The sequence below is a fragment of the Lissotriton vulgaris genome, chromosome 1_1 (genome assembly GCF_964263255.1).
Source record: "Lissotriton vulgaris chromosome 1_1, aLisVul1.2, whole genome shotgun sequence".
NCBI lineage: Eukaryota > Metazoa > Chordata > Amphibia > Caudata > Salamandridae > Lissotriton > Lissotriton vulgaris.
The window spans coordinates 1,098,990,046-1,099,004,059 of record NC_141685.1 but is presented as its reverse complement, the minus strand read 5'-3'; the positions used below and the strand labels follow the sequence as shown (position 1 = coordinate 1,099,004,059).

The 14,014-nt window shown below is 49.4% G+C and overlaps 1 protein-coding gene across 3 annotated transcripts in view; it reads left to right on the top strand.

The window, feature by feature from the left end:
• Positions 1-14,014, top strand: part of LOC147748673 (uncharacterized) — a 106,050-nt gene that overhangs the window by 452 nt on the left and 91,584 nt on the right. For all 3 annotated transcript variants that reach the window (XM_086963540.1, XM_086963546.1, XM_086963542.1), the window contains exon 2: positions 8,026-8,152. In XM_086963540.1, the coding sequence (XP_086819666.1) occupies positions 8,026-8,152 (127 nt within the window). The remainder of the gene's footprint in view (positions 1-8,025; positions 8,153-14,014) is intronic.

Here is a 14,014-nt window from a genome sequence, read left to right as displayed (position 1 = left end):
ATCTTTGTGTAAGGATAAACCGACTGCCTAGTGTTTGCTTCTGAGGAAAGCTTAGTGTGACCAGGTTCATTAAGGAAATCGTTAAACAGTTGTTTAGAATTAGAACTAAACCGTCAGGTGGGGTTTGACTGTTGGGTTTGTGGGTGCTGCCATTGTCCATGGATATTTATCGTTTGAGACCTGGGAGTATTTACAGACTGACATTGAAACTGAGACATATTTTCATGTCTATAACTTTTACATTAAAAAACGTGTATTGGTTTATTACCAATGGATGTAAAAAAACGTTGACAATCCATGTCAGCAATGATGTCCCTGTTTATATTTCTCATGTTTTATTTAATCTTGCATTTCCCAAGAGTGTTTGCTTTTTCCAGGATGTTGCCTTTCTGTATTTTTTTTTTTCATGCGGCTACCTCTCTGTATAGTGTGTATATGGGCTGAGTAGCCTCTAGGTGTCTGTGTGTTGAGGTTAATGGGTAGGGCACAAGTAAACAGGTGAGTGGGTGTGTTGTGTGCGTGTGAGGGATTGTGGCGGGAAGTAAATGCAAATAGGGAATTGCACGATAGAGTGAAAAGAGGGTGTTGAGGAGGAACCAGATGAGGTGTGTGATATGCACATGTCGGATTTCAAAAAGTTGTGGGTGTAATAACGGAGCCACTCGGCCCGTTCACGCATCCCGATGGAGGGCTCGCCCGAGGGAATAAATAAAGGGGCGCGCGACCGCTCGGGGTCTTCGGCCCAGAGTAGTACACACTGTGTCAGCGTCAGTTATTTCATTTAGCAAAGGCTCAATCCTGCGGCCTAGGGTTGCCCTTAACCCGGTGACCGCCGTCACCACACTGGCGACGAGGCGGGTCTGTCCCACGTCTCGACCCCGCGGACACACATCGGTTCCAGGGCTCGCGCTGTCCGCGCTACAGCTGCCGTGTCGACCCGACTGCAGGTGCCCGCCCGTAAGGTTGCTGCTGCCTGCACCCCGTCGGGTGCAGGTTCAAGGAGGTGCGGCCCGTCGCGCACGGAACAGTGCAGAGGTGAGGCCTTCCCTAAGCGGAGGCAGGTGATCGTGCGCGTTGCCGTCCTTGCGCCGCACCGCCTCCGCTAGCGGGGCCCGCACTGTCCTGCTTCCCAGCCGCGTGCCGGAGCTGGCGAGTGAAGCCACGTGCTCTGTGCTGCGCATCTGAAGTAAGCGCTCGAATGGGGGGAGCTGTCGGCGCCAGCGAGCCGGGGCCTGTCTGCAGGCACACACCCATACCTTCGCGCACACCTGAAGGCTGCACTCGACACTACGACTCAGTGGACAGGGGCACACTGCAAGTCAGCATTTCCCCACTGCAAAGGGGGAAGGTGGATCTCCTGCCTGCTGTTGTGGTTCAGGGGGGACGGGTGCCTTCTGTCTAGTTCCCCCCCCCCCCCTTCACTGTTTTAGCGAATTGTGCCAAGTGCATGTACAAATTTATGGACGCTCCCTTGGGCTCGCTTTAAAAGGGCTTGCCCGCAGGAAACCGGTGCTTGGTTTCTTTGATGGTCCCTTGCTGTGTGTTTCCAGTTCCTGTTTCCTTACCTTGTTCCTTCTCTTTTGCGGTCCACGGCTGTGGGCCTCTAGAGGGCTGGTTTTTGGCTTCCCTTTTCCTACGAACCTTGTTTTCCTGACCTTTGGGGCTTCTTTATGAACCATTAGTGGGGACCTGTTTTGTTATTGGAGACGCTAAGGGATACGCGGCTGCGTTTCCCTTGAGAGCTGGGCGTCCCATTTTCCTTTTTTTGTAGTCAAACCATCTTGTTGTGTATCCTGTGGGTGGTTTCACGAAGGAGCTGAATAATGGCCGTTTTTTGTCCTACCTTCGTGCTTTTTAGATATAGGGTTTTTTTGGGTGTCTTCTTAGTCCTTAGACACCTTTTTTCCCCTATCCCTTCCCTGTCCTTTTTTTTGTTTCTTGTTGATTCCACCCCCGTTGTTATTCTCGGTGTTTCCCGAGGGGGCGTGGTTGGTCTGGGTTGACGGGAGAAAGATCCAATACGAAAGCAAGCAATTGTTTTCTGTTTCGTTTGAACTACTCCCAAGTTGTGACTGGGGTAAGCGGGAAGGTCGGTGGGTTCGTGTGTGTACTTGGCACTAGTTAGGTTGGTAGGGTGTGTCTAATCTTGTCCCCCTTTTCTTTTTTAGAGGTCTCGATTGGGGTCAAGCAGTCCGCTACCAGGGGATCCGAAGAGACACGCTGTATTCCCCAAGACCTTGTGTATCCCTGTTTTGTTTACCCACCCTCTCCCGGTGTCGTGTTTTCCATCACCCGGAATATACCAGCGGGTGTTGGGGTGTCACGGCGAAGGTAGGGGATTGGGACTTTCTTCACTCCTGCGGTGTTTGGCTGGTTGGCAGGCGGAACACCTGCCACCACATTCTGGCCTACCTCAGCTGCGCGTGGCCCATGCTACCGGGGAGGCCAGGCCCACCCTAGAACTGCCTGAGCCTACATCACGCCTCACCCCTCACTCCAAGGACACAAGCGTCCACGGGGGGTACAGCAAGGCCTTCCCAGGCGGCCCTCGCCTGTCCAGTACCCGGACACGCTGGTGACTGCGCACAGTCACGTGGCCCCGCCCAGGAGCGCCCACTGAGGGGAGAAAGTCGCACGTGTCTGCACCTGCGCCAGGTATGCCAGCGCACAGACGACTACCTCAGCATCGTGGAGACTGCGCCAGCCCCGTCGACACCCAGGAACAATGTCTGATCCAGCCGCCGCCAGCAGGGGTGCCCCCTCGATGATGTCAGCGCCTCAGCAGGCCGCGCTCCAGGCCTCCCCTCCACAACATGCGGCCCACCAGATTCCTCCTCTGCTCCAAGCCGCCCAGCACGCTCCCTCTCCCCCCGGCCACGGCACAGCCGCCCCTCTGCCGCCATTTAGTGAACTTTCTGGCACGTCCACTGCCGCGGCAAGATGGCGCTCCTGGATTGGTCGTCTGGACCACTACTTTGTAGGTGTGAGGGAGACGGATGGGAGAGTAAAGAGATTGCTCCTCATGTGCTATGGGGGAGCAGAACTCTACAACCTGTTCGAGACCCTGCTGGACAGCGGCGGTGACAATGACTACGCCGGGGCAGTCGCAGCGCTGAACCGCCACTTTGACCCCCAAATTAACCCGGATTTCGAGTGGTTCAAGCTGCAGCAAGCACGGCAGGGCGAGGCTGAAACAATAGATGTCTACTATGCCCACTTAAGAAAACTCACCACCTCCTGTACGCTGCCCGATCAGAGGTTAGAGATACGCGCTCAGCTAATTCAAGGGTGCCTGTCATTTCCGCTGAGGCGTCTCATCCTACGGCAGCCAGGCATCTCCCTCGACGACATACTAGTCCTCGCCAGGTCCCACGAACTGTCCAATGCCTGGGCAGATGAGATGGAAGCGGCACTGAATCGACCCACGACTGCGCAGCGAACGTCCACGATCAAGGTGGAGAAGGTGGATGTGATCCGCAGGCGGCCTCCCCAGTCAAAGGAGGTGCGAGAGCTCCTCAGACTCCCATGTGCGGCAACTGTAGCATGGACCACCCAATGGGAGGCAAATGTTTCGCGAAAGGAAAAACGTGCTCCCAGTGTGGCAAGCTCAACCATTTCGCCAAAGTCTGCAAGAGTGGGGGAGGGCGTCGTAACGTCCCTGGCCCGAGCGGGCTTGCCCCTGGGGCGCGACAGCTGACACTGGAGGATCCCGGCCCCTGTGGTGACAACACACAGACAAGCTTCGACCCTGAAATGGAGAAAGATGACGTGTTCTTCGTGTCTTTCGTTGGCAGAGAGGGCTCCAGGAGATGGCCACTGCCTATGTGTGACATCACTGTGGCAGGATCCCCAGTGCACGCACTGATAGATACTGGTGTGTCGGTCAATGTGATGGACAGCGTCCAATATGAGAAGCTCGTACCTCGTCCACCCCTCTTACCATCCAAAGCAAAGATATACACATATGACAGGTATGAGTGGCTCCCGCTGCGAGGGGTCCTGGAGGTAGAGATCACCAGCAATGGCCGGAGCCTGAACATAAGATTTCACATCACGGAAGGAAAGAGAGAAACTCTCCTTAGTTGCCACACGGCAGAAGACTTGGAGCGTGTATTTTTTGCCAACCAAGTGCACGAGTTGCATGCACGTGAAATGCTCAAGGACTTCCCCATGCTGTTCAAGGGCCTAGATTGTCTAAAAGGGAAGCCATTCAAGCTGCACGTGGACTCCACGGTCCGGCCCATGGCGCTGAGGCACCGGAGGGTGCCATTCCACCTGCGGCCGCAGGTGGGGGAAGAACTCCGTAAGCTTGAAGAACTGAAGGTGATAGAAAAAGTGTCGGGCCCAACCCTGTGGGTCTCCCCCCCACGTTGTAGCTCCGAAACCGAAGCAACCAGGGGCCATTCGACTATGCGTCGACATGCGCCTACCGAACAAGGCCGTGAAAAGGGAGCGTCATCTCACGCCTTCGATGGAGGACATTGTTGCCGATTTGAAAGGCGCAAAATGGTTCACGAAGTTGGATCTCAATGCGGGGTATCACCAACTTGAGCTCCATCACGACAGCCGGAACATCACCACGTTTTCCATCCACGTTGGTCTATGTCGCTACAAAAGGCTGAGTTTCGGCGCCTCGTCGTCGGCGGAGGTGTTCCAAAACGCCATAAGGGAGACGCTCTCCGGACTGCCCGGAGTAATCAACTTAAGCGACAACATACTCGTATTCTCCAAGACTCTCGAAGACCACTATGCACACCTCCGGGCCACCTTGCAACGCCTGGCAGACAATGGACTCACTCTACACCGAGCGAAGTGTTCCTTCTACAGGGAGTCGGTGGATTTCTTTGGCTACATCTTCTCCAGGGATGGGCTGCGCGTGGATCCGAGGAAGGCGGAAGCCATCTGGTCAGCCCCAAGACCTACGACGGCCACTGAAGTCCGAAGCTTCCTGGGGATGGCCACGTACTGCGGCCAGTTCATCCCCAACCTCGCATCCATCTCTGAGCCGCTCCGCGTCCTGACTAAGGCGGGACAACCGTGGGCCTGGTCCGCGAAAGAAGACGTGGCATTTCAGGAGGTCAAAGATGCACTCAATGACGATCGAGTCATGGCATACTTCCGCCCGAATAGGCGCACAGAGGTCGTAGTAGACGCCAGTCCCGTCGGACTAGGAGCTGTCCTAATGCAGGAGACAGAGTCAAGAGACTGCGTTCCCACCGCATACGCCAGTCGGGCGCTGACCACCACCGAAATGCGGTATGCTCAAATAGAACGAGGGGCGCTAGCCATAAAATGGCCGTGCCAGCACTTCCATCTATACCTCTACAGCCATGAGTTCCGGGTGATCACGGATCACAAACCCCTAGTCCCGCTCTTCGCTGGAACCACCAGGCTTGCACCTCCACGGATTGAGAGATGGACAGTGCAGCTTCAGGCCTATCGCTTTGAGGTGCACTTCTGACCAGGGGCCAACAATCCGGCCGACATCCTGTTGCGCCATCCTGGTGCACCCATGCCATCTCTCACGCTGGAGGACGACGAGGACGTTGAAGACTTTATCCAGATGATCTCTCAAGAGGCATGTCCGGTCGCACTCCCGCTGGAAGACGTGGGGAAGGCCACAGGGTCCGACGAGTGTCTCACCAGAGTGAGAAGGACGCTAGCCAATCGAAACTGGCGACACTTTCTGGATGGTGTCAGCTCCCTCACGACGGAAGAACAAAACTTTCAACAGCAAGTGTGGAGAGCTCAGAGGGAACTCAGCGAAGGTCCTCACGGAGTGATCTTCCGGGAAACCTCCCTTTACTGCAGAAAGAAGTGATCCGTCTGGCGCATCAAGGCCACCAGGGCGCGTCCATAACCAAGGTCAGACTAAGAAGCAAGGTATGGTTTCCAGGGATGGATGTCATGGTCGAAGAGATGGTGTGCATCTGTCACTCCTGCAACATCACGAGCGGAGACCCGGCGCCGCACCCGGTAATCACCGAAGACCTGTGCCAGGATCCATGGTCCAAACTGAGCATTGATTTCGGATCGTTTCCAGATGGACGAAACACCCTGGTGCTCGTCGACTCGTATTCAAGATTTCCGGTGGTGGAAGTGGTGCCATCGACTGCGTTCTCCCATGTCAAGGCGGTGTTGTATCGCACATTCGCAATGATGGGCCTGCCCGACGAGATCCGGTCAGATAACGGGCCACCGTTCCAGGGCAGAGAGTTCCAGGCCTACCTGGTCTCCTGTGGCATAAGGCAAAGAAAGATCACCCCGCAGTGGCCCCAAGCCAATGACGAGTAGAGCGGTTCTTGCGAACCATGAATTGGGCCCTCAGGATCGGGGTAGACAAAGGAGATGATGCCGAACAGTGCCTCTCACAGTTTCTCAGCGCCTATCGCCCGACCCCTCACTGCACCACCCCGTGTGCCCCGGCACACCTGCTGTTTCGAAAGGTCCCCAGGGACTGTGTGCCGGCGGACCCGTCCTGGAATCCACCGGACTTAGACCAGAACGCTACACAAGGAGGAAGGAAGTCGACCAACGACAAGGCGAGCCAGGCTGGAAGAGCCCAACCAATGAACGTTGTAGTTGGCGACAAAGTGATAATAAAAGACCGTCACCCGAACTGGAAGTACCGCACCGCATATGAACCTGAAGTGTGGGAAGAAGTCAACACCCACGGGACCATGGTATCGGCCATGCGAGGCACCCGGGTGGTCACCAGAAACACATCTTGATTCAGGAGAGTCCCCAGGGACCTGGGGACTGATGATCTACCGACCGAAGAGCTGGAGTGCGGAGAAGAAACTATCCCCGTGGAGATCCCACGGAGTCAACTGGAGGAAAAGCAGACACAATCTCGGAGAGAACCAGAAACGACAGAAGTCAGAGAGGATTCTGCGGTGTGTGAGACCATCCCTGCGGAGGATCCTGCAGGGTAGGAAGCGAGCAAGAACTCCCGGAGCCAGATGTATGGTCCCTGGCCGAATCCGACCCCCAGCCAGAGACTGAAAGACTTTGCGTGGTGCGCACACAAAATTTGAGTGCTCCCCAGAGAAGAACCTATGTATCCGAAAGATTGGAGGGATGTAATAACGGAGCCACCCGGCCCGTTCACACACCCACGCACGCACGAGGGAATAAATAAAGGGGCGCAAGACCGTTCGGGGTCTTCGGCCCAGAGTAGTACATACTGTGTCAGCGTCAGTTATTTCATTTAGCAAAGGCCCAATCCTGCGGCCTAGGGTTGCCCCTACCCCAGTGACCGCCGTCACCACAGTGGGGATAAAAAATGGTAGCATTGTCTAACAGAGACTACAGAGGAAAGGTGTGTGTAGGAAAGAATGAAAGTCATTGAGTTACTCCGAAGACTACCACCCCTTTCACAGAACTTAGTAATACAAAGTCATATTTTCAAGATTGAAACATTTTCAATTCTAACTATTCACAAGAAAATCATTGTTGTTTATCATCTATCTGGTACTGCCAGAAAGCATTAGTAAAGCCAATATGTTGTGTTTGTTTTAGGTGCATTTCTGTTGCATGTGATTTGTCTGGAAGCAACAACAGAAAGCTCAGAGAAAGGCACCAAATACTGGTCAGGGAGTGCACTATAGAAAATACAGGATTTTAGTTTACTTGTTTTAAGTTACATCCTTAAGTACATAGGCCACACCTCTTATAAAGGATTCCTAGCTACACTTTTAAGCCACACCCCTTTAGAGACCCCCTTTCTTTTTCATCCCGCTTAAAGTTCCGAAATTAAGTAGCAGAGGCGTACAACACATCTGGCATTTGCTAAGGTCATATGAAACTTTCTATGTAGCTCAAATCCCTGCGTTTATGCACTACTGCTTCCCTCCGATTTAGCCATTATGAAGGCTACCTGTATGTAAAGATAAGTGAAAATGTACGAAAAGGGTAAATATGGGAACATTGTTGTGCGTATTGTGAAAATGGTTAATGATTATGCTTCATTGTATTCAATTTAACAGATTTACTCAGTAATTGACGTTATATTTGCCATTTAAGACTCAAGTTGGAGCCTCTGATGTATCAGAATATTTCGCAGAAGAAGAGTGGGAACTTTTACATGAGTGGCAGAAGGAGCTTTACAGGAATGTGATGAAGGAGATTCACCAAGCTCTAATTTCTTTAGGTAAAATTATTTTCAGTGCTGTTATTTTCAGAGTCTCAGAATTGAATGTGATTGTGTGCTTAAACAGTCCTGAATATGGTCTTATGTTGCCACAATAATTCTCTTAATGCCTCTAGAGCGAGCAGAACCACATCGCAGACTAATAGAGGAGGAAGGGGGCTGTCACCCCTTCAATTTTAAAATGCATTCAGGCTTTGCGGTCAGGAACGGGAGTAGTGATACTGGTTTTGGGAATAAAGTTACCCAGAAAGAGGGCAGTTGAGAAAAAATGCACTGTGAAGTAAAAGTGAAACAAGTTTTATGCCTTGCCAGTCATCTTACAGTGTTTATTATATTGTTTCATCTGACCTGGTAACGAAACTCAGGTGGTGGGAGTTTTGAACCCTGGACTGCCCCACCTGTCACCTGATTGCTTTGATGACTGGTTGCACCCTGTATCCTGACCAACCTGTTCTAGGTGCCTCAGGTCGTCCTCCCATGAATTGCCTAAGACAGTAATATTGTGTACATATACCCCACAGAACAATTTCAACTCAGAGAGAACATGGTTCACAAGTCACTGAAAAGTGTCAGGGGTAGTCTTGAGCCCAAAAGGCATGGCCTTAAACTCATATAGCCCTTCTGATGTAGAGAGTGCAATCTTCTGCTTGGCATTAGATGCTAAACGCCATTTGCCAATAGCTGCTAATCAAATCAAAAGCGTTGGTCAAGTATCTCATCAGCTCTGTGAATTGGGTGTTCATCAGTCTTGATCACTACATTAACCACATCCGCGCTCAGAGAATTCTCCTCCTGTGCTCAGATTTACAAAATCCCATGTTTCATGACGAGCTGGGCTCGGCATCAGCGTGCGAGGAGGCTACGCCATGACGAGCCCAGCTCGTCATGAGCCTGGAAGGGGTTAAGGGCCCAGTAGTCCACACAAAAGCACAAGTTTGTGGTCCGTGCTTAGACACCAGCACCACTGGGCTAGCCCAAGAACTACATAACAACTCAGTCACCCCCACAATCTTGTCAACCTCTGCCTTGATGCACTCCTGAATTTAGTCAGATATCTGGTAAGTTTGCTCTTCACTGACACTATCTGTGTAATGTACACAGGCAGGTGTAAAGCTTAGAGTTAGCGAAAATAGATGGGAAAATTGCACCAGCATCTCTTTACACTTTTACTTTTCTTATGCTCAGGAAGAAGCTCGCAGGCAAGTTGTACACCATCTACAGATCCATCCTTCATATCACATACAGCATTTCAGGAAGTGGTTCACTGTTTTCCTCAACCTCCTTTGACATCATCATGATCTTCACTGTATGATCTCTCTGGAGGTATGGCTTAAGCAGGTTCAAATGGAACCCCCTTTTTGGCCAACTTGTGACATCTGTGTCCACCAAGTAGTTGACCTCAAAAACCGTCTGCACTACCTTGTATGGCCCACACCAAATGCTCTCCAAAAGTCCTGGACAAATGAACTTCAGCACGAACACCTCCTTACTCCCCTGTTACCCAGTCAGCACTACTTATCCTTTATCAGCTCTTGGTTGGCCTGAAGGTTTGTCTACGCCTGACTCATGTATTGCTCTATCAACTCACCAAGGCAAACCTCATAGCTCACCACATTCTTTTTAGGTAACTCAGAAATGTTTTCCCACTATTCTTTGACAACGCCAAGTGATCCCTGTACTGGCTGTCCAAGCAGAAGCTCAAATAGGCTGTAACCCACTCCCTTTTGTGGAATCTCCCAGTAAGTGAATAAGAGACATGGCAGCAGAAAATATCACTTCCTCTTTAATGATTCCGTGGTAAAGTTCTAAAAAAAAAATAAAAGTTCTAATCATGCCTTTAAGGGTCTTGTTAAACCTCTTACCTAACCCATTGGTGTATGAATGATGTGCCGTGGAGAAGTGGTAATTCTCACCAGCTTGCATCCACATCTTTCAGGTGAGAGGAGATAAAATTGGTTCCCTATTCGGTCATCACTTTCTTAGGTAATCCATGTCTAGAAACATCCCTAGGAAAATCCTTGCTACAACTTTTTTAGTTGTGCTTCTCATAGGTACCACCTCTATACATGTCATTCCATGATGTTCCGCAATCAAGATATAGTGGTTGCTTGATGCTGAGGGTGGGACAAATGGACCAACAATGTCTATCCCTAACTTCTCAAACAGTATACCTACAATTAGTAGAGGTGCAGGGTCTTACCTACAGACTTACCACTCATCTGACATGTAACTCTGGTCCTACAGAATCTCTCATGTCTGTCCATCCCTGACCACAAGTAGAGCAGAATATCTAACCTATCTTGGATTTTTCTAATGGCAAGCTATGCTACTAAGGGCACTTTGTGAGCCAGTGGCAACAGGAAGTTCCTGTGCACTTGTGAAGTCACTAGCCTCTTGCAAGCTTCTGGCTCAGTATTCACCAGCTCACTGTACACTAGACTATCCTTCCATCCGAAAAAAAGTGTTCCCACCACTCCTTAATGATATGTTCCTAGGCTTCCTTCTGAAGTCTCACCACAATAGAGCATTCAACTTGTGCCCTGTAAATTTCTAGCTGAGTAGGTCCGCGAGCAGCTAAAAACCCCTGCAGCTCTGGCTGTGATCCATACGCCAGCTCCTGTTCAGCGTGAGTTTTCTCACTCCCCTCTCGGCCTGTATATGCTGACTACATTGTTATGGCCTCTTCAGCTGGGGAATGGTCACAGTCTCATGCTAAGATTGACAAGCAGCCTGTACTGTGGGCAACACAGATGTTTTCCAGTCCATATATACTCCTGGTACTAAAACAAGGGTAATGAATCACTGTAAAAGACAAGTCCATCGCCTTGCTTCTCTCTCACCTCTGCATCACCCAAGGCTTGCTTGCCATTGATATCCAGGTCAGATTGGGCAATGGGATACTCCATGTCCTCTCCACTAGCTGCTAAGCGTGTGCCATTGTCACAAGGGAGAATTGCTTTGGATTTGAGAAACCATTGTGCTGTGAGGTCTTATATCCCTTATGGCACAAACCTGTCTCCCATTAATACTGGCTTCTAACACTAACCCCATCACATTTGGGTAAGTGAGCTTCAAGAGATGAGGGTTTCTTTCCCAAATGTACATAGCTACTAGTTGAAGTGCAACATGGCGCTCTCGAGTCCCTTCCCCCAAAAAAACAGCTCTGATAGGTGAAACTTCTATAGGGTCTTTCACTTGACAGTCTCTCTTGTAGTGCCTCTTCTTGTGACACTTAAAGCAAGTTATCACTCTAGACACAGAAGAATCTTCCTTTCTTCTCTTTTACTTCCTTTGCTTTTCCTTCTGTTGTTCCTGACTCAGAACCCCAAAACTGGTCTTTTTCTGTCCCACTTTGGAACCTTAAGACATGCCCTAGTCCTTACCCTGTAGTCTGTAACTAATTTGTGGAGAGTTCTTCTCCCCCTTTGGCTTAGTGCCATGCTGCTTCAGCTCTTTGTTAAGACTGTTTTCTAACCACTTGTCAGCCAACACTGCAAGTTTCTCTAGATAGATAGGACAGGTATTGCCTAAGAGTGGTAGAGCACTCCTCCCTGAGTCTCTCTTTCACTATCCTTTTGTTAAGGGAATGAAAGTCCTGGGCCTCCATCCCTCTCACCCACTCATTCCAATAAAATAATGCTTCCTGAATCCAAGTAATAAATAATACACCAACTGTTTGCTTAATCGTCTTTAAACCTCTGCAGGTTCTTAGCTGGCTTAAGCCCAGACCTCCTAATTAGAGTCTCTTTCATCCACTCATAAATTATTTGCTTAGCAACTAGCATCCGTACAATGACTGCGGTCCCTTCCATATGCAAGTGACACATTAATGTCGTTGCTATAGACACATCATTCCAAGCCTAAGCTTTACAAGCAATCTAAAAAAAAACCAAATACCATTTCAAAATATCTTGTACCTCTACACATATGTGCACAAGCTCTATTGGATCATTGGCAGGAACTAGTGAACATTTGGAAATGTAATTGTTTTTCTCAAATGTAGCTGTCTTGGCTGCCTTCCTGTGTGTTTCTCTAAATCTATCCTCTCTCTCTCTAATTCTTTCTCCATTTCCTCCCTTTCCGCTCCTCATGCTCCTGCTTTCTTTCCTTGCGAGCCCATTCTTACTGTCTTTTCCTTTTCCTTTCTTCTTATTCCAGGTGAGCTAATCTCAACTTCTCCCACTCAAATTCTCTGGCCTTCTCCTCTTACCGTTCCTGGAGACCTTGTTACTGGGAGGTCCCATTGATAGAGCGCGCAGGTCACCCGACTAACTTTGTTACCAAAATATGCACACTTGGGCCCATAAAAATAATTTTAACTATACTTTAATCAGGTAACCTACACACTACTATCAGCAATTCAGTTTCACTGCTTTTCTATTCCTGTGTACCTGACTTACCAATCCTCGAATCAGGTACCTAAGATCACAATGGATCAAGGAGCTAGCTGTGGAGTAAGTAGACAACACAATACCATATACAATTGAATAATGTTTGTACTCTTTATAATAACCACAAACTCAGGAAGTTTTGAAAAACCTTTATCTAATCTTCATCATCATCATATGCCATGAGCCAAAGATTTACACAGATCAAACTGGCTATAACTAGAATTAGAAATATCGTATAGCTATGAATGAGAGTAAGAATCATTTAGAAATCAAAAATAAAGGGAAGGGGACAAATAAGGAACACTCTATTTTAGATCAACAGACTTTCACAACTTTACTAAAGGCGGGTAAAGAAAGGGAACATACTAATCAAAGTAGACTTTTGAAATTCACTAACGGTTCAGAGGAAAACGAAACTTATGCAATTTGATTTATCCAGATGTGCTTAGTTGCTAAAGGGAGGGTAAGATTGGAACAAACTGTAAAATAACGATTTAGCATTTGGCTAAAGGTAGGTAGAAAAGTGGAACATGCTAACAGACAATAATGCATGAAAATCTCATTTATGGGAAAACAGGGGAGAAAAGGAACGTAGGCAATTATGCTTTATTCGAGACGTTAGGAAGGAAGTTTGGGAAAACAAACACCCACATATATTTATATTTACCTAAGATAGATTGAAGACTAACCCTGGCCACGGGTCAGTTGGGAAAGACGGGAAAGGACCCTCAAGGACTTAGGTTGCCAGTAGGCAAGCAGGTACGGCTCATGGATAGTCAGGACAGGATAACCCCAGGATTTGGATCAGGACCGGGTTCACCAAAGGGTACGACCAACACCGCAGCTTCGGTTGCAACGCCTGCGCTACTCCCTCTCTGCAAGGAATCTGCCAGTAACCCCGATTGGGTTCTTGAATCTCCCAGCAAAGTGCTTCGCCAGCACTTAAGGTTCCCAAAAACCCCGAGTGGGTCTGTGGAAATTCGGACAGAGTGCTCCGCAGCTCTCTGTATCAGTCACCTATAGAGTACGTTGGGTCAGTGACAGGTCAGCTATTCGGACAAGGTGGACAATTTCTCTAGCTAAACCTAGGCTAGTTATACTGTTTTTCGGGTCAGTGTACCACCCCCCAATGTTGCAAGTGAAATGATCCCCAAGTTCTGATTGGACAAAGGAGGAGGTTAAGTCATCACACCACCTACAATTTAAACTTTCCCAGGCTTAATATTCATTTTCGAACCCACCCCTTACATTCTAGATTCCCATGGCATATGTTTTACAGAGGACAATGGGGTATACAGCAGTTTAATACAATTGTTGCAATTGCAGGTACAGTTCGGCTTCGTCCTGCTGGGTTACAGGTCGGTTCTTATGAGCATCTTGGCTTCGGCTGCCAGCTGGCTGAGTTCCACTGCTGCATGACTTTCTTTTCCCCCATCACATGACTGGGACCATACGAGCTTCCAATATGGAG